General features: G+C 46.8%; 1 protein-coding gene across 4 annotated transcripts in view; it reads right to left on the reverse strand.

The window, feature by feature from the left end:
- The window catches only part of LOC138570267 (reticulocyte-binding protein homolog 1-like), a 312256-nt gene that overhangs the window by 18848 nt on the left and 272035 nt on the right, over positions 1-21373 (reverse strand). For all 4 annotated transcript variants that reach the window (XM_069649037.1, XM_069649035.1, XM_069649036.1 and 1 more), the window contains one exon: positions 781-876. In XM_069649037.1, the coding sequence (XP_069505138.1) occupies positions 781-876 (96 nt within the window). The remainder of the gene's footprint in view (positions 1-780; positions 877-21373) is intronic.

A 21373-nucleotide genomic window follows, 5' to 3' on the forward strand; every position in this document is an offset into this window, starting at 1 on the left:
CCCTTGAAGTCAGTACTAGGACAGGCATGTCCTACAGTACCTCAGGACTTTGCACTCAGTACTAGGACATGAATTCCCTCCAGTACCTCAGGACCCTGTAGTCAGTACTGTGACTGGCATTTCCACCAATAACTCAGGACGTTCAGTCAGTACTAGGACAGGCATTTCCTCCAGTACCTCAGTATGTTGTAGTCAGTACTAGGAAATGTATTTCCTCCAGTACCTCAGGACCTTGCAGTCAGTTCTAGGACAGGCATTTCCTCCAGTACCTCAGACCCTTGCAGGAACTACTGTGACAGGCATTTCCTCCGATAACTCAGGCCCTTGAAGTCAGTACTAGGACAGGCATGTCCTACAGTACCTCAGGACTTTGCAGTCAGTACTAGGACAGGAATTTCCTACAGTACCTCAGGAATTTGCAATCAGTACTAGGACTGGCATTTCCTCCAGTACCTCAGGACCATGCAGTCAGTAGTAGGACAGGGATTTCCTCCTGTACCTCAGGACCTTGCAGTCAGTACTAGGACAGGCATTTCCTCCAGGACCTCAGGCCTTTGTAGTCAGTACTAGGACAGGCATTTCCTCCAGTACCTCAGTCTCTTGTAGACAATACTGTGACAGGCATTTCCTCCAGCACCTCTGGACTTTGCAATCAGTACTAGGACAGACATGTCCTACAATACCTCAGGACCTGGCAGTCAGTACTAGGACATACATTTCCTCCCTTACTTCTTCACATAATGCTACAGTGAGTTTTGCCAGATGTGTTCCTTTCATTACCCGTTTGGCTTCTTCTTCTTCTTATTATTTTCTATTTCCTTCATGTATTCATCATGTCCATGGGTCACACTGATGTTCCCGTTGTGGGTCAGGAGCCTGAAAGTAAATGGTCACATGGTAATTGACATTAGTGGCATGTGCACACTGAAATGACTTTAACATCACAAAACCACCGGTTCTTGTGATCTTTGTTACCCGTTCAAAGAGAAGACAGGTGGAGAGAGATGGTAGAGTCTTAAATAAAGAAATGGAAGGGTGAGAAAGACAAAAGGAAGAGAGGAAGGAGAACTACAAGGCCTAGAGGAGAAAAAAGGCAAATGCACAGAGGAGGGAAAAAGATATTAAAGACATATGGGGGAGAGAGAGAGATAAGTGCAATGCCCAGAATGGAGAGAACATCCAAAGGAAGAGAGGAGAGAGAACTACAAATCCCAGAGAAGATAGAGAAAAAGGCAACTGCACAGAAGTGTGTGTGGGTGAGGAAATATCAACATCATAGAAGAGAGAGAGAAAGAGGGGGAGAGAGATAAGGCGCAGTGAGATAGTGAAGTTAAAATCAGAGAAGGGAGAGCAAAGAGATCATAGGAATAGGGAAGAGGAGAAAAGCAGAGGTCCTAGAAGGGAGTAAAGAGCTAAAATGCAGATAGGAGAGTGATAGATGTGAAAGGCTTAGAAGATTAAAAAAAGAGAAAAAACAGCACAAAGAGAGAGAGAGAGAGAGAGAGAGAGAGAGAGAGAGAGAGAGAGAGAGAGAGAAATAATTGAACAACGCAGAAGGGAGAGGAAGTAGATCAACGGTTATACAGGATATTGTGACCGAAGTGAAAGGCCGAGAGGGGAGAGAAAAGAGCAAAGACATGGAGGAGAGAGAAAAGTGAAAGGCTTAGAAGGGAGAGAGAGGAGAGCAAAGGCATAGGGGAGAGAGAAGTGAAAGGCTTAGAAAGGCAACAAACCTTACTTTCCACCTATTATAAACCTATTCCCAACGAAAAAACAGATATTGGGAAACTTATGGTGGAAAATGGGAATATACAAAGTCCCTTAGGGATGAGTGATTAAAACAAGCAGCTACCAGCAGCGAAATACTGAAAGGTGAAAATCTACAGAGTGGCCTAGGTGAACGAAAACAAGTAGTGCCAGTATCTAATGCTGACACCAATGGTATTGAAATCCGGCACTCTGTAGGTGTACCCTATTCTGCCCCGTCGAGTAGAGGGTCACACAAGCAACAACTAAGTCAGCCCCAGGAGTGCGAGTTGTTGTATGACCATGTTCTCTCAAAAATAATGACTCAGGATAGTAGTATGACACAGGAAGAGGAGTTTGCCTCACCCGTAGTACGGGTATCCCATATAATCGGATGGATTAGTTCTCCTGAGATTAACTCAAAAGAGAGCTTAAATCGTTCATTTATGCTACAAGCATTCCAAAAAATCCCAGCTCTTAGAACACTTGCATCGAAAGATATTGAATGGATTACGCTGCCACCTATTAACAACTATAGGATGGTGCTCAAAGTTCAATCTATGATAATTGCTGAACTACTGTGGAGGCACAGAAGAGAATTAAATATGATAGGACTTGTTCCACAGTTTTTATATTCTATTGAGGAAGCAATAATATTTAATGAGAAACCAGTGACTACCCACACAACTCTCCCAAAGCCTACCCCTGAACATCACTCAGTACAACTGCCTGAAGCAGCGTTAATAGCACAATTAGTGGCCATCTCCACAACCAGCATAGATTGGTCTTGGCTGTTGGCGATTATGACTGCCTTGAAGGAAGTGAAAAATCCAGTAACTACATAACAGAAATCTCCTCACTTAGGATGTTGTCCTGGAATTTGTGTGGGATCAAAAATCTTGTATGCTGGGCAAGTTTAACTAATCCCCACGAAAAGGTGGACATCATTCTTTGTCAGGAAACAATGAGTGCCGTTGTATTTCAGTTAAAAGGGTTTAGCACTACCCACATGGAGGCAACCAATGGAATTCAACATGAATAATGACTTAAAATATGAGTTACTTTAAAATGTTAAAGATCACTCATTCGTGGCGATTGTGATTAAATTGGGGAGAAAGATAAAGGAATGTTTTTTGGTGATTTCATTGTACCATAACCCGACCAAGATAACCACTCAAAAATCTTTGAGAAATTGGTAGTAATGTTTGAAGAGGTATTCTGGCAATGGCCGAATTGTAATGTGATCATGGGTGGCGAATTAAATGCAGACTGCTTGAGGTATACATACCTGAAAGAACTGACAAACAAGTCCCCTTGCATTACACCAGCCAGTAGGCGTGGTGAGCAATGGTATTCTTTTTTTAATGAATTGGGAAATTTGTATAGTCCCATATAAGAACAAACAAGTAGTGTTTACCTGGGGACGTAACTCTATGAAATCCTCCATTGACTACTTTCATGTGTCTGTAGGACTCAGTGGCATTTGTGATGATGTGGAAGTTGTAGACCCGGGCTATAGTGACCAAAGGATCTTGGAGTTATCGCTAGAACTTGAAACCACAAAACTCTGGAAGGACGCTTTGCAAGCTTTACTGGTGAATGCCCGGCCTGCGGCATCATTAAGGTGGAGCGCACATACTTGCGATACACTTAACTTCCTAATTGATTACGACATGGAAAAACATTTATTAAAGCATAATCCACCGATTGACTCCCACCTATGACTAGAATTATTTCTACACTCCATTAAGGGAGCAATTAATCAACTTATTATTAAGCAAAAAATGAAAAAGGAGAGAAATAATGTCTTTGTCAATTCCATTAGAGATATTCAGGTGGCAAAACGAACTAAACATCGAGAGATTAGATATCTGAAATTTTAAATTTAAGCAATGAGGAATTTAAAGTCAAGAAAAGACGGATTTGCAATCAATATAGAAACAGATGTAAAAACTATCGATTGCACCACCATCATGTCGTCAATCAATCTGTGATGTTGAGTTTGTGCCATAATGATAGGCGCTTCACATGGGCTTTTCTCCGAGAGGACAAAGTAAAAACTAATTGGCAACACATGTCCAATATCTCTGAAGTGGAATGGTTCCAATTCTATAAAACAAAATTCCTCCTCCCAGAAAGATTTGTCAATATAAGTGTGAATTTTTGTCCAACCACTTTGGGATCCTGGAAAGGTTGGTTGGTGGCAGAAATTATAATAGCAATTAACACATTGAATAATTCAAAAGCACCAGGGTATGATTATATCCCACTTTGCACGATTAAAATAAATCCTACCCTATGGGCTTAAATACTAAACCTTCAAATTCAAGAAATAAAGAGAACACAGGTAATTCTGCAATCATGGCTTCAAGCTATAATTGTACCCATACACAAGAATGGAAAGACAACAGAGCCGCTCAATTTTTGACCGAATGCCCTGATTGATGCGTGGGCGAAAGTGTTTGCGATACTGCTTCTACAAGAGCTTCAAACATTCATAAGTGAATTTAAAGTATTCTCTCACTTTCAAATTGGTTTCCAAAAATATGGAAGAGCACTTTAAGAATAGCACAATCTTTGCCCAATTGTGTACTGCGGCAGGAATTGGTTCTAACTGCTTTATCTGCAAGGTTTCAATGGCGGCAGTTATCAATCTTGTCTAGAATGTTATATCCCCCGAAAAATTCCCTATGTGAGGACTTTAGAAAAATGATCTCTGAGTCCAATCCTCCATCTGTAATGAATTTTTACAAAGTAAAGAATAACTTACTCCAGGAAATGGCTTTAAGCCCTGGGGATTTAGAATTTAGAATTCTGCATGTAAAAAAACACCTCTTTGAATTAGATTGGAATAAAACAATAAACACAATGAATTCCAAGCTAGAGTATCATGAGGCATCGTTGTATGCTACAGCAAGAATTCCACGTAAAATATATCTATTGCAATTCCCTTGCTGTAAGCTGAGAGATCTATATATGAGGTTTAAGTTAAATCAATTACATACCCTGGAATCTACTTCAAGGTGGGCTAGCGGAACAGGGATCATTACAGAGTCCTCATGTAGTTTTTGCAATGAAAAAGCACAAATTGAATCACTGAAACATCTGGTCATCTGTTGTAGGTTCTTTGAACAAGCCCGGTGTGATCTTATTGGAGTGACCAAAATCGGCACCCCAATATCTGCCAGAGAATGCTGGTGGATGAATATGATGTGGGGAATATCGGTTAAAACTATTGTGACTCTAGCTAAATTTCTTTCAATGTTGGCGGAGGAACTGGAAAAAAAAAAGAGAGCCACCAAACTTAGAAGAATAATAGTAACTCAAGCACTCTGGTTGTATTGTGATAGAAATGATTTACTAAAGGAATTTTTCTTCTTCTTTCTTTAGTATGGTAAAATGGGTGGAAATTGGTGATTTCAATTTTTTAAGTCTTAACTTGGAAATTGTCTAAGTGAAATCTGTAAAATATTTCTTTGCAAGTTATGTTTTAAAAGTGTGAGAAATGATAAAGGAAATGTTTATATGTTGTAAAAGTTTGTTAATCAAACTAATAAACAACTTTTAAAAATAAAAATAAATATGAAAAAAGGCTTAGAAGGGAGAAAGAAGAAAGAGAGCAAAGGCATGGGGGAGGGAGAAGTGAAAGGCTTAGAAGGGAGAGAGAAGAGAGCAAAGTCATAGGAGAGAGAAAGAGAAGTGAAAGGCTTAGTGGAGAGAGAAGAGAGTATAGACAAAGAGGAAAGAGAAGTGAAAGGCTTAGAAGGGAGAGAGAAGAGAACAAAGGCAAAAAGGAGAGAGAAGTAAAACACTCAGAAGGGTGAGAGAGGAGAACATAGGCAAAGAGGAGAGTGAAGTGAAAGGCTTAATAGGGAGAGAGAAGAGAACAAAGGCAAAGAGGAGAGTGAAGTGAAAGGCTTAGAAGGGAGAGAGAAGAGAGCAAAGGCACAGAGGAGAGAGAGAAATGAACGGCCTTCAATGGCAGAAGAGATCAAAAGGCAGAAAGTAGAGAAGGAGGAGTGAAAAGCTTAGAAGGGAGAAATGGAGCGGATAGAGGATAGAGCGAGAAGGGAAAGACCTAGAAGGGAGTGAACAGATGTCAAAGGCACAGAGTATGGTGAGAAGATGCTAAAGGTATAAAGGAGCGCCAGAAGCAGCCAAGGCTTAGAGGGAAATGTGAAGAAGTGGAGGGCGGAGAGGGGAGAAAGGAGAAACAAAAAGCATTAAGGAGTGGGAGAAGAGGTCAAAGGCAAAGAGGAGTGAGGGAAGAGGCCAAAGGAGAAGAGGTTGGAGGCATAGAGGGGAGAGATAAGCGGTCAAGGTAAACAAGTAAGATGTGATGAAAGGCTTGCAGGGGAGGACAAAGAAACCAAAAAGCATTAAGTACAGAGAAAAAGGTCAAAGGTTAGAGATAAGAGGTCAGTGGCATGGAGAGCAAAAGCGAAAGGCATAGTGGGGAGGGTAGAGAAAAGGCCAATGACATACAGGAGAATGCGAAGAAACCAAAGGCATAGGGCAGAGAACGCGTTCAACATCATGATGGGTAGAGAGAGGCGGTAGGCAGCATAGAGGGGAAGAGGTGTGGGTAATGGCAATGAGGCACGAGAGAATAATGAAGGGGAGACAGTGTAAAATCCACACAGGAACTCATTATGAGCGGGGCGTAAAGTAAGCAAAACGCATAAAAGCCTCGTAAGGCTTTTACATATTTTGCTTACGTTACGCCCCATTGGCATTCATGTGTGTGGCGGAGAGAAGGGGCGAATCATACATATCATGATTCCGTCACTTCCTTCTCTGCCCTACAGATAGTCCAGCATGTGTGCCAGCATGCATTTTCATGCTGACACAAATGCTTGGCATTCCAGGCAGACTCAATAGGAATCCATTGTAAATGCTGCCTGCCATGCGTACATGATAGGCAGTGCTTACTTCATTTGCGTGGCATAACCAAAAAGGCTGGTGTACAAGCCGGTATACCATCTGTTTACCCTCCCCTTTTCCACACCATTGTGCAAATGAGGGAAATTTGGCGGCAGGGATCTGTTTACAAAGAAGTGTAAATGTAACCCACCGCCAAATTAGGGGAACTCGAAAATGAGCCTCTGCATACATTAATAGGTACCAGCATGCCCTATGCCAAGGTGAGGACAAACCATGGTTTTGTTTGTGTTCTTTTTATAGTGGGCACCTGAGGTGGGTATGATAGCACATGAATTTGTTCAGAGTGCAGGCTGTCCCAGCAGAAGCTTACATTACCTCTAGCATTGCAGCTGCTTGCACCCGCAGCGCCTTTTTGCAACCCTCTGCCCTCTTTTAAAAAAAACAAATAAATAAAACCAGAACTCGTGTTTCTTGCATTGTAGCCCTTCCAAATTACCACACTACTCCCGACACAGAACATCGAATTTGCTTCGAAAGAAGAAGACAGGCTCTTTCTTAGTTAGTTAGTTAGCTTTGAACCATATCAGAAACACCATATAGCCATACGCAAAGAGCGCCAATGTATCACGTTGGGTTGCAGAGGTCCGAGATAGAGGGATGTATTTTGCATTTAGGGGTAGTGCACAGTATCATGGTTTAAGGGATGTGCGAGTAGATAGCTGACATATGGAAGAACATGAGATGGAGTCAGAGAAGTATTGCAGTAAAGGCGAGGTCCAGAGGCTAATGTAGCAGTCATTCCGCCATGTTGGATTTTAGGACGTGTTACACAATGCATTTTTGAAACTATTAGAAATAGGCTCAACGTGGAACTGTGGCTCTGTCCAGTTTGTCCTGAGACAAGACGCCCAGAGAGAAGTTAGGATGTCAACGTCACAGGCAGCCACACTGTCAATAACAGTTAACTGAGCGCAGCTGCAGAGCTCGGACGAGCTGGGGATGGAATGTTAGGTCCTGGGAGGAAGGCTAAGGGTGCACCTTTTGAAGATTGAATTCATGAGAGCGGGCATGGGGTTCTGTGATGCCAAGAAGCTTGGTGAGGATGTAGAGCACTACTGCCCTCACCTGAAAAGTGGTCATCCTATTTAAAATGCATAAAGAAAATACACTTTCAGTCTCTCTACCAACTTCTTATTCCTGGGGGTGAAGTTTGGCACAGGGAGGGGACATGTGAATATACTGGTGGACAGACAGAACATGTTACTGCAAATGTCCACAAGTGACATGACTGCTTAAGGAAACACTATAAACAAGTGGCTGTTAAGAAGCTAACCCGCACCATGTGCATGAACCTTAAACAAGAGACAATGGGCTGCACTGGTAGACACGTGTGAGGATGTGCAGCAACACATGTGCTAGTACACCTTTACGGCAGCGCGTGATTCTGGGCCACCGGCTGAACACATCTTAATGCTGGACACGCCCAAAAACAGCCATGAATATATTAGCCAGCATTACCCAGTAAAACACATTTTTATGGTTCTTTTTGGGTAAAAGGCAATCACAGGAGCCCAACAATACATGCCAGGGATGCCCCTCTTTCATGCACACACATCACACACAGGTGTACAATGGTTGCCAGCAGTGCAAGCTTTATCACCTAAAAGAACACGGGAGCCTGGGTAGGAATGGTGCAAGCCTCCTAACCTAAAAGAACAAGGGAGCCTGGGTAGGAGTGGAGCAAGCTTCATCACCTAAAAGAACACGGGAGCCTGGGTAGGAGCGTTGCAAGCCTCCTAACCTAAAAGAACAAGGGAGCATGGGTAGGAGCAGGGCAAGCTTCCTAACCTATAAAAACGATGGGAGCCTGGTAAGAGTGTTGCAAGCTTCCTAACCTAGAAGAACACAGGAGCCTGGGTAGGAGCGGTGCAAGCTTCCCAACCTAAAGTACCACTGGAGCCTGGGTAGGAGCAGTGCAAGCTTCCTAACCTAAAAGAACAAGGGTGCCTGGGTAGGAACGGTGCAGGCTTACTAACCGAAAAGAACACGGGAGCCTGGGTAGGAGGAGGGAAAGCTTCCTAACCTAAAAGAACAAGGGAGCCTGGGTAGGAGCGGTGCACGCGTCCCAACCTAAAAGAACATGGGAGCCTGGGTAGGGGCAGGGCAAGCTTCCTAACCTAAAAGAACAGGAGAGCCTGGGTAGGAGTGGTGCAAGCTTCCTAACCTAAAAGAACAAGGGACCCTGGGTATGAGTGGTGCAAGCTTCATCACCTAAATGAAGAAGGGAGCCTAGGTAGGAGCAGTGCAAACTTCCCAACCTAAATGAACAAGGGTGTCTGGGTAGGAGCAGTACAAGCTTACTAGCCTAAAAGAACACAGGAGCCTGGGTAGGATCGGTGCAAGCTTCCCAACCTAAAAGAACACGGGAGCCTGGGTAGGAGCAGGGTAAGCTTCCTAACCTAAAAGAACAAGTGATCTGGGTAGGAGCAGTGCAAGCTTCCTAACATCTCCTCTACTCCAGAAATCCAGACATGGGTGAATAAGTGAGTTCCTCCCCAATCTGGAGTGTGGGAGACGTGTGAGGGCGATGTCACAGATTGCACCAGGAGGGAGATGCACCAACAACAACCAATCACAGACATTTGCTTATTCCCCTTAAACCTGTAGACTATCACCAGCTCAGGTGCTGTTAGCAATACTTTACCACTCTCCTGGAAAGGGAAACTTGCCAGCCCGCATCTGAAAACAGTGATGATGGAAGCCCTTTATAAAATATATGAACCAATGCTGCCATCCAGTGGATTATTTTCAAATTCCTCTTGTGAGGATTCATTCTTGCACATGCCCCTTCCCCGGTAGGGTTATCACAAGGAAAATTCAGTAAATATTCCATGAATCAGAGCATTGACACTGAGGGGTTCCATATGGTGGTATGTTTGTTATAATTTCTCAGAAAGGCATTGAAACAAAGGAACAACACAAAGTAATTTTAAAAGGCGTGTTTAGATTTCTACCTCCACCTTACCTGCCAGACCAGAGCTTTCTGCTCCATCCTGGCACTCCTCCCGTCTCCCGGCCACCACAAAAGAAATCGAAAAGGGAGTTAGTCCCTTTTCTCTATTGCTGTGGCAATCGTTGTTTCTTTTTTTTCATGAGGATGGAAAAACAAATAAACCATTCGCACCTGGGTAAACCCTGGGTTGGGATGGCTTTTGCCCTCTGTCGGGGTCAGGCAGGGCAGGTAACATCCCACGGCCCTCCCCACACTCGGGCCTCCTTTGGCACAGGCTTGGGGGTCGTTACAAGCCATGGGCGCCCCATAGCAGGGGTGAAAGCCTTATTAGTACCCGGCAAGGGCACAATGAGAATGAAACAAGCATTCTGATTGGCCCTCGCCGGGGCACTACCCGGCTGGGAATCCCTCACCGGGATTCCACGGCCATTGTTCCTGGCGGGGAGCTTGGCAGCCCCTCAGCCAATGAGAAGGCTCAAAGCGGGGCTATCCCCACTCCGAGCTTCCAAACAGCTGAGAAGCTGCCTTCGCCCCCGCCGGGGACTCGGGTATATGTGTTTTATTTTTGGTCCCTTTCCTCCCACCTCCGCGCCCTTCCCACCCCACTTACCTTCTGCCCCTTGTCCCGGGCGGGGGACGATAGCGGCCTCCAGCCGTGGGGAGGCTCGAAGCCACACGGCTCGAGGCCTCCATCGTCCCCCGCAGGGGACCCAGGTACATTTTTTATTCCTATTTTTTTCCCTCACTCCCTCCCGACCCCACTTACCTTCTTCTCTTTATTTTTTTGGGAGCGGACGCGCTGGGAATAGAAATGTTTCCAGCACGTCCTCTCCCAGCGTTTCGGGACAGAATAAAAGTGCTTTTAGTGCTCCGGTCACGCAGATCTTGCGGGCCGGGGTATTAATAACAATATGCCTCGAGTGGCGGGGGCATTACCGACTTAGGTAATGCCCCGGGGCCTTCGTTAAGGCCCTCGCTTTGCCCGGACCTAGAACTATGGGCCCTGAGGCATTACCTGAGTCAGTAATGCCCCGCCACTCTGGCATATTGCTTAATTATAACTTTGGAATGTTGGCGTGGCCATTGTTAACAATGGATCAACAGAGGGCCTTAACCACTGTAGAAACGATAGATATTTCAAACCTAACATTCCGCCTCAATGCTCAGTGTCTGTGTGCCAACATTGCACTAGGTTGTTGCTCACTGCAAGCTTCTTAGCACCCAGCATTCCGTCTCAATGCTCAGTGCCTGTGAGCCAACATTGCACTAGGCCGTTGCTCACTGCAAGCTTCCAAGCACCCAGCATTCCGCCTCAATGCTCAGTGTCTGTTAGCCAACATTGCACTAGGCCGTTGCTCACTGCAAGCTTCCAAGCACCCAGCATTCCGCCTCAATGCTCAGTGTCTGTGAGCCACCATTGCACGGAGACCTTGCTCGCTGCAAGCTTCCAAGCACCCAGCATTCCGCCTCAATGCTCAGTGCCTGTCAGCCACCATTGCACTAGGCCGATGCTCACTGCAAGCTTCCAAGCACCCAGCATTCCGCCTCAATGCTCAGTGTCTGTTAGCCAACATTGCACTAGGCCGATGCTCACTGCAAGCTTCCAAGCACCCAGCATTCCGCCTCAATGCTCAGTGCCTGTGAGCCAACATTGCACTAGGCCGTTGCTCACTGCAAGCTTCCAAGCACCCAGCATTCCGCCTCAATGCTCAGTGTCTGTGAGCCACCATTGCACGGAGACCTTGCTCGCTGCAAGCTTCCAAGCACCCAGCATTCCGCCTCAATGCTCAGTGCCTGTCAGCCACCATTGCACTAGGCCGTTGCTCACTGCAAGCTTCCAAGCACCCAGCATTCCGCCTCAATGCTCAGTGTCTGTGAGCCACCATTGCACGGAGACCTTGCTCGCTGCAAGCTTCCAAGCACCCAGCATTCCGCCTCAATGCTCAGTGCCTGTCAGCCACCATTGCACTAGGCCGATGCTCACTGTAAGCTTCCAAGCACCCAGCATTCCGCCTCAATGCTCAGTGCCTGTGAGCCAACATTGCACTAGGCCGTTGCTCACTGCAAGCTTCCAAGCACCCAGCATTCCGCCTCAATGCTCAGTGTCTGTGAGCCACCATTGCACAGAGACCTTGCTCGCTGCAAGCTTCCAAGCACCCAGCATTCCGCCTCAATGCTCAGTGCCTGTCAGCCACCATTGCACTAGGCCGATGCTCACTGCAAGCTTCCAAGCACCCAGCATTCCGCCTCAATGCTCAGTGCCTGTGAGCCAACATTGCACTAGGCCGATGCTCACTGCAAGCTTCCAAGCACCCAGCATTCTGCCTCAATGCTCAGTGCAAACTTATCAGAGCGAGCAAACAATTCCTCTACACAGATAGCTGCATTACACTTGCCAGAGCCTTGATACTATCCAAACTAGACTATTGTAATGGACTTTACATTGGAGCTAATAAACAGACCATCCACAAAATTCAAGTGCTCCAGAACAATGCCTTGAGAGCAGCACTCAAGATGAATAGAAACAAGCATATTTCCTCCACAAAAAGAGAATACAAATGGCTCACCACCGTAGACAAAATTCATCTCAAAATCGCTTCCCTCACCCACAAATGTATCAACAACAAAGCTCCACCTTACCTCATGGATAGATTACGTAAAAGGACCTCTTCCAGACCTACCAGAATAGCCAACGCAAACTGCCTCCAAGTCCTGCGTTTCAAACTTGCCACTATAGGAGGAAATAGCTTCCCGGTCAAGGCTGCGCAGTTATGGAACTCCCTCCCCCATGACGTCAGAGAACCTCAGCCTTTCGCAAAATTTAGACAAAACCTCACTAGGTGGCTGAGAGCCAACGACAGCTAACTAGTCCACTTGTCACATTGTACATTACTGTATATAACTATATATTACGTGAACAGGAGCATGCTCCTTGCTCCCCTGTCCGTGATCCCTCCCTGTTCATATCTGCTTGCTGTAATATTGCTGATGTCTATGTCTACACTTCCTGCCTTTTCCTGTACTTGCAATTAGCCGAGCATATCTGTACCTTCATCTGATTTCTATGTACCTGTAACTAAGTTGAGCATATCCTTGTCTGTTTGCGCCCTGATACTCCAGGGTATGGCGCGCTATACAAATAATGAACTAAACTAAACTAAACTAAAACTAAACCCTCTCTAACTGTTTTCTTTTGCTTCTAACCTGCTTTTGACCAATCTTTGTTATTTAGCCATATTCTAATTTCATTGCATCCCTAAGAGAGAGGCCTGTAACCAATGTTACCGCCCCTTACCCACGTTACGCACTCTCAGCGTTGCCTCTGGCCCATAACTTGGGGCTGTGCCAATCACACCTATTACAGCCCTCGTTCCAGTATTGGAATGCTTCATGAGCAAATCCCCCACTGATAACAAGTACTGACTGTAACACCACAAAGTCCTGTTTCCAAATCATGGGACATCACTCATTATTTTAACACAGCTTTAGAACATAGTTTTTTTTAAAAAAAAAAAAGCCCCTCCTTTCCTCAGATCTAGCTGAGCACACATGATTATGAAAACACCATATAGTGACATTCACCTTCCTCTGACCAATCACTGCTTAGCACCTCATATGACCCCTCTCCATCAGAGCTATTTAAATACCTTTCTCATATCATGTGCACATTAGTTCAGTATGCTGTGCTAACAGTCGTGTAGAAAGGCCAATCTCCTACTCCAGACAGAGCTGCAACAGGTGCAAGGGTCGAACATGCGGGGGGCGATGTAGCTCTTGGTTACAGCATAGGAGAGCTTGCTTGACTTGACACCTATAGCTACCAAGAGGCACTCTTCCTCCCCAGGCCAACTGGTGCTCAGCAGACATGCCTGTGTGACAGTAACTCTGTGTGTTTGGGAATGTGTATAAATGGGCCATTGGATGCCTCTAGGAGAGAGGTAAGGATTGATTGGTCATATATAAATAGAGAGCACCACAGTCTTATAAGGGAGTTGGACTTGCGGAACGCCACATAACAGCTCCTGGATCCCCAGAGGTAGTGCCTGCTCCATGAGCGATGCTGAACTCCCAGAAGTGGCCTCGAGATCCTGCTAGGAAGCCGCCCACTAATGGCAGGGCCATGTTCCGATGTCTAGGCCCTAAGGATGGCTTTCAGCTGAGAACAATATGGTATGTGCTGGCCTTCTCCCTGCAGCTTTAGGACTTAAGATATGAATGCCCCGCCCCCCAGTAAGCCAGAGACACCGGAAGTAGGCAACCAGCTTCCTTCCAACAAGCATCCTAGCGTCGCTCCCCTTGTGGGCACCAACCATAGCCTGTGTCTGTTACCACACATGGGCAAGTTCTAATATACACGGGGGCAGGGGGTCCCTGTTGCGTAAAATTAACTCAGTGCAAAATCTGAAATGATTTGTCTTTGATCCTAAGGTTAATAGAAATGTCCAGAATGAAATGACAAAACTGAATGATATCTGAGTCACTATCTGGATTGCCAGGCCCGGGCCCAGGCGTGTGCCAGGTTTGCGGACTGGGCGGAGTTGCCAGGGATCAGAAGAGCATATAAAGGCTTTGTATTTGGGTATTGATCATCTGGGGTAGTTCATAGCCTAGAGTTAAAGTCTCAATCCCCTTCCCTATAGTATCTATTACCCCGCTATGACGTAGCAGCACCAATGCTTGCAGAATGTCCCTTCATCTGAGGCTTTCAAATGGGAACCGGGCTTAACTAGTCATATAATTCCCTGGTTTATCGGGCAGCCCAGTCTATCAAGCGATACGCGGGCACCCTCATAAACCCCCTTGTGCTACCCCGGCCACCTCGTGCTACCCCGGCCAATGCTTCATAAGAGGAGGGGGCTGAGTGAATGGGAATCCACAGGATCGTCGAGTGATTCTCCAGGGCTTTAGAGTGAAGCCAATGGTGGGCATTTCTTTGGTGTGTTTTGGTGACTCATGCCATCTAAGCAGAAGCAACTGTTTCACGGTAGGTGGTGCCTAACAACCCCTTCCTCTGTTGCCTAATAGCACAGATGAAACACTGGATTGGACCGGTGCTCCTGCATAACCAGCTGAAGGTATCTTGGCTAGAACCCCCAGTCTGGGCCTGTTAGACTTTCCCTAGCTTGCCTTAAGCAGGCTTGAGTGGATGTTTACGCTTTAGCTCCAGTGACGAGTGCACGCATTAGAAGATACTCACTGATGCACCCCACTGTCCTCCAGGTCTGCCATATTAGTAGGCTTGCTGTGTTCTGCTGCATATACTATTGCCAGGTCAGTAATGTCAGATAACGCAACCCCCTTGACTTGAACCACAATTCAGCAGTAAAGGGGTCTGTGACAAGCTTCCATTCACACGTTGATGTCTTGTTGAAAGTCGTGTTCCCCCAGATCGCCCAGTCGCTACTGCTGTATCCCCAAAGTTGGTGCTCAGTGGCATCTAATACCCCACTACTGCCACCTAACATACCACTAGTGGAATGAATATTTCCAGTGAGAGAAAACCAATTAACACGGTGCATCCCTGCAAAGCCCTCCCCCCCCCCAAATAGCTGGATCAAGTTCCCATCCATCTCAATGATTTCATGCCTCTGCCATCTCCTCGCTCAGGGATCCACCAAGAATCCCTGTAAAGCCCTTCCACCAGCCTAATCAAGTTCCCATCCATCTCAATGCTTTCATGCCTCTGCCATCGCCTCACTCAGGGATCCACCAAGAATCCCTGTAAAGTCCTTCCACCAGCCTAATCAAGTTCCCATCCATCTCAATGCTTTCATGCCTCTTTCATGCCATCCATCTTAATGCTTTGATGCCTCTGCCATCGCCTCGCTCAGGGATCCACCAAGAATCCCTGTAAAGTCCTTCCACCAGCCTAATCAAGTTCCCATCCATCTTAATGCTTTGATGCCTCTGCCATCGCCTCGCTCAGGGATCCACCAAGAATCCCTGTAAAGTCCTTCCACCAGCCTAATCAAGTTCCCATCCATCTCAATGCTTTCATGCCTCTGCCATCGCCTCGCTCAGGGATCCACCAAGAATCCCTGTAAAGCCCTTCCACCAGCCTAATCAAGTTCCCATCCATCTTAATGCTTTGATGCCTCTGCCATCGCCTCGCTCAGGGATCCACCAAGAATCCCTGTAAAGTCCTTCCACCAGCCTAATCAAGTTCCCATCCATTTCACTGCTTTCATGCCTCCGCCATCGCCTCGCTCAGGGATCTAACAAGAATCCCTGTAAAGCCCTCCACCAGCCTAATCAAGTTCCCATCCATCTTAATGCTTTCATGCCTCTCCCATCGCCTCGCTAAGGCATCCACCAAGAATTCCTGTAAAGCCCTCCACCAGCCTAATCAAGTTCCCATCCATCTTAATTCTTTCATGCCTCCGCCATAGCCTCGCTCAGGGATCTAACAAGAATTTCTGTAAAGCCCTTCTACCAGCCTAATCAAGTACCCATCCATCTCAATGCTTTGATGCCTCTGCCATCACAGGGATCTAACAAGAATCCCTGTGAAGTCCATACATCAGCCTAATCAAGTTCCCATCCATCTCAATGCTTTCATGCCTCTGCCATCGCCTCGCTCAGGGATCCACCAAGAATCCCTGTAAAGCCCTTCCACCAGCCTAATCAAGTTCCCATCCATCTTAATGCTTTGTTGCCTCTGCCATCGCCTCGCTCAGAGATCTACCAAGAATCTTGTAAAGCCATACGACCAGCCTAATCAAGTTCCCATCCATCTTAATGCTTTGATGCCTCTGCCATCGCCTCGCTCAGGGATCCACCAAGAATCCCTGTAAAGCCATTCCACCAGCCTAATCAAGTTCCCATCCATCTTAATGCTTTGATGCCTCTGCCATGGCCTCGCTCAGGGATCCACCAAGAATCCCTGTAAAGCCCTTCCACCAGCCTAATCAAGTTCCCATCCATCTCAATGCTTTCATGCCTCTGCCATCGCCTCACTCAGGGATCCACCAAGAATCCCTGTAAAGTCCTTCCACCAGCCTAATCAAGTTCCCATCCATCTCAATGCTTTCATGCCTCTGCCATCGCCTCGCTCAGGGATCTAACAAGAATCCCTGTAAAGCCCTCCACCAGCCTAATCAAGTTCCCATCCATCTTAATGCTTTCATGCCTCTCCCATCGCCTCGCTCAGGGATCCACCAAAAATCCCTGTAAAGCCCTTCCACCAGCCTAATCAAGTTCCCATCCATCTTAATGCTTTCATGCCTCTGCCATCTCCTCGCTCAGGGATCTAAAAAGAATCCCTGTAAAGCCCTCCACCAGCCTAATCAAGTTCCCATCCATCTTAATGCTTTCATGCATCTCCCATCGCCTCGCTCAGGGATCCACCAAGAATCCATGTAAAGCCCTTCCACCAGCCTAATCAAGTTCCCATCCATCTTAATGCTTTCATGCCTCTGCCATCGCCTCGCTCAGGGATCTAACAAGAATCCCTGTGAAGTCCATACATCAGCCTAATCAAGTTCCCATCCATCTCAATGCTTTGATGCTTCTGCTGTCGCCTCACTCAGGGATACACCAAGAATCCCTGTAAAGCCCTTCCACCAGCCTAATCAAGTTCCCATCCATCTTAATGCTTTGTTGCCTCTGCCATCGCCTCGCTCAGGGATCCACCAAGAATCCCTGTAAAGCCCTTCCACCAGCCTAATCAAGTTCCCATCCATCTTAATGCTTTGATGCCTCTGCCATCGCCTCGCTCAGAGATCTACCAAGAATCTTGTAAAGCCATACGACCAGCCTAATCAAGTTCCCATCCATCTTAATGCTTTGATGCCTCTGCCATCGCCTCGCTCAGGGATCCACCAAGAATCCCTGTAAAGCCCTTCCACCAGCCTAATCAAGTTCCCATCCATCTTAATGCTTTGATGCCTCTGCCATCGCCTCGCTCAGGGATCCACCAAGAATCCCTGTAAAGCCCTTCCACCAGCCTAATCAAGTTCCCATCCATCTCAATGCTTTCATGCCTCTGCCATCGCCTCACTCAGGGATCCACCAAGAATCCCTGTAAAGTCCTTCCACCAGCCTAATCAAGTTCCCATCCATCTCAATGCTTTCATGCCTCTTTCATGCCATCCATCTTAATGCTTTGATGCCTCTGCCATCGCCTCGCTCAGGGATCCACCAAGAATCCCTGTAAAGTCCTTCCACCAGCCTAATCAAGTTCCCATCCATCTTAATACTTTGATGCCTCTGCTATCGCCTCGCTCAGGGATCCACCAAGAATCCCTGTAAAGTTCTTCCACCAGCCTAATCAAGTTCCCATCCATCTCAATGCTTTCATGCCTCTGCCATCGCCTCGCTCAGGGATCCACCAATAATCCCTGTAAAGCCCTTCCACCAGCCTAATCAAGTTCCCATCCATTTTAATGCTTTGATGCCTCTGCCATCGCCTCGCTCAGGGATCCACCAAGAATCCCTGTAAAGTCCTTCCACCAGCCTAATCAAGTTCCCATTCATCTCAATGCTTTCATGCCTCCACCATCGCCTCGCTCAGGGATCTAACAAGAATCCCTGTAAAGCCCTCCACCAGCCTAATCAAGTTCCCATCCATCTTAATGCTTTCATGCCTCTCCCATCGCCTCGCTCAGGCATCCACCAAGAATTCCTGTAAAGCCCTCCACCAGCCTAATCAAGTTCCCATCCATCTTAATTCTTTCATGCCTCTCCCATCGCCTCGCTCAGGGATCTAACAAGAATTCCTGTAAAGCCCTCCACCAGAGTAATCAAGTTCCCATCCATCTTAATGCTTTGATGCCTCTGCCATCGCCTCGCTCAGGGATCTAACAAGAATCCCTGTGAAGTCCATACATCAGCCTAATCAAGTTCCCATCCATCTCAATGCTTTGATGCTTCTGCTATCGCCTCACTCAGGGATACACCAAGAATCCCTGTAAAGCCCTTCCACCAGCCTAATCAAGTTCCCATCCATCTTAATGCTTTGTTGTCTCTGCCATCGCCTCGCTCAGAGATCTACCAAGAATCCCTGTAAAGCCCTTCCACCAGCCTAATCAAGTTCCCATCCATCTTAATGCTTTGATGCTTCTGCCATCGCCTCGCTCAGGGATCCACCAAGAATCCCTGTAAAGCCCTTCCACCAGCCTAATCAAGTTCCCATCCATCTTAATGCTTTGATGCCTCTGCCATCACCTCGCTCAGGGATCCACCAAGAATCCCTGTAAAGCCCTTCCACCAGCCTAATCAAGTTCCCATCCATCTCAATGCTTTCATGCCTCTGCCATCGCCTCACTCAGGGATCCACCAAGAATCCCTGTAAAGTCCTTCCACCAGCCTAATCAAGCTCCCATCCATCTCAATGCTTTCATGCCTCTGCCATCGCCTCGCTCAGGGATCTAACAAGAATCCCTGTAAAGCCCTCCACCAGCCTAATCAAGTTCCCATCCATCTTAATGCTTTCATGCCTCTCCCATCGCCTCGCTCAGGGATCCACCAAGAATCCCTGTAAATCCCTTCCACCAGCCTAATCAAGTTCCCATCCATCTCAATGCTTTCATGCCTCTGCCATCGCCTCGCTCAGGGACCTAACAAGAATCCCTGTAAAGCCCTCCACCAGCCTAATCAAGTTCCCATCCATCTTAATGCTTTCATGCCTCTCCCATCGCCTCGCTCAGGGATCCACCAAGAATCCCTGTAAAGCCCTTCAACCAGCCTAATCAAGTTCCCATCCATCTTAATGCTTTCATGCCTCTGCCATCGCCTAGCTCAGGGATCTAAAAAGAATCCCTGTAAAGCCCTCCACCAGCCTAATCAAGTTCCCATCAATCTTAATGTTTTCATGCATCTGCCATCGCCTCGCTCAGGGATCTAACAAGAATCCCTGTAAAGCCCTCCACCAGCCTAATCAAGTTCCCATCCATCTCAATGCTTTCATGCCTCTGCCATCGCCTCGCTCAGGGATCTAACAAGAATCCCTGTGAAGTCCATACATCAGCCTAATCAAGTTCCCATCCATCTCAATGCTTTGATGCTTCTGCTATCGCCTCACTCAGGGATACACCAAGAATCCCTGTAAAGCCCTTCCACCAGCCTAATCAAGTTCCCATCCATCTTAATGCTTTGTTGCCTCTGCGATCGCCTCGCTCAGAGATCTACCAAGAATCTTGTAAAGCCATTCCACCAGCCTAATAAAGTTCCCATCCATCTTAATGCTTTGATGCCTCTGCCATCGCCTCGCTCAGGGATCCACCAAGAATCCCTGTAAAGCCCTTCCACCAGCCTAATCAAGTTCCCATCCATCTCAATGCTTTCATGCCTCTGCCATCGCCTCACTCAGGGATCCACCAAGAATCCCTTTAAAGTCCATCCACCAGCCTAATCAAGTTCCCATCCATCTCAATGCTTTCATGCCTCTGCCATCGCCTCGCTCAGGGATCTAACAAGAATCCCTGTAAAGCCCTCCACCAGCCTAATCAAGTTCCCATCCATCTTAATGCTTTCATGCCTCTCCCATCGCCTCGCTCAGGGATCCACCAAGAATCCCTGTAAAGCCCTTCCACCAGCCTAATCAAGTTCCCATCCATCTTAATGCTTTCATGCCTCTGCCATCGCCTCGCTCAGGGATCTAAAAAGAATCCCTGTAAAGCCCTCCACCAGCCTAATCAAGTTCCCATCAAGCTTAATGTTTTCATGCCTCTGCCATCGCCTCGCTCAGGGATCTAACAAGAATCCCTGTAAAGCTCTCCGCCAGCCTAATCAAGTTCCCATCCATCTCAATGCTTTCATGCCTCCGCCATCGCCTCGCTCAGAGATCTAACAAGAATCCCTGTAAAGCCCTTCTACCAGCCTAATCAAGTTCCCATCCATCTCAATGCTTTCATGCCTCTGCCATCGCCTCGCTCAGGGATCTAACAAGAATCCCTGTGAAGTCCATACATCAGCCTAATCAAGTTCCCATCCATCTCAATGCTTTCATGCCTCTGCCATCGCCTCGCTCAGGGATCCACCACGCCCGGCATGACAGACTTTGAACTTATGCAGCAACGTGTGTCAGTGCAAAGATCTCTTCACTGCTTCTGTGTTCGCAGTATCTGCATAAGTATCGCTTGAGGGCGTGGTGAGTTTCACTTAAGATCCACGATACCTGTTGGACTCTGAGCTTTATGGTCTAACCTCAGCTGTTTCCTGAGAATCATGCCAGTAAGATAGCTCAGCCAGCTAAGCGGCCGCCTCTGATAGCTGAATGCGACCTGCAGTCTCATGTGTGACCTATGCCCAGGCCAACTCAAACCATCATCATTTGTGTGTTGCGTGCTGGTAGAGATGGTCAAGGGTGATTTGTTGTGGTTTTTGGGAATACAGGTGGTGATGGATTGTCGCAACGGCAGTCTGGTTGGTCTGTTTTTTTGTTTTCATGGATCCGTTTTTTACTGCTGTCTTTGGTATGCCTCACATGTAAGTACTGTGACTATGAAGAGGGATATTAAGGTAGTGGGCCAGTTACTCATTGATTATCTTCATTATTCTTAGTCCTACTCTTCCTCATCACCATACTTACGACCTTCCTCGCCCGTCCTGGCGCATCTTGAAAAAGCTTCCATGATGTGTTGTGAGGTTTAGAAATAACATGTAGTAGTGGGAGGAGAGCCTTGCACTCTCAGTTGAGGGGTGGGGCAAGTATGGGTATTAGTAAAAAGATGGAATGGATTACTGAGATGGAGGTTGCGGACCCCACAAGTAGATATTGTGACGAGGAAG

Source organism: Ambystoma mexicanum, chromosome 2q (genome assembly GCF_040938575.1).
Source record: "Ambystoma mexicanum isolate Mex_15411 chromosome 2q, UKY_AmexF1_1, whole genome shotgun sequence".
In the NCBI taxonomy this organism is placed as follows: domain Eukaryota; kingdom Metazoa; phylum Chordata; class Amphibia; order Caudata; family Ambystomatidae; genus Ambystoma; species Ambystoma mexicanum.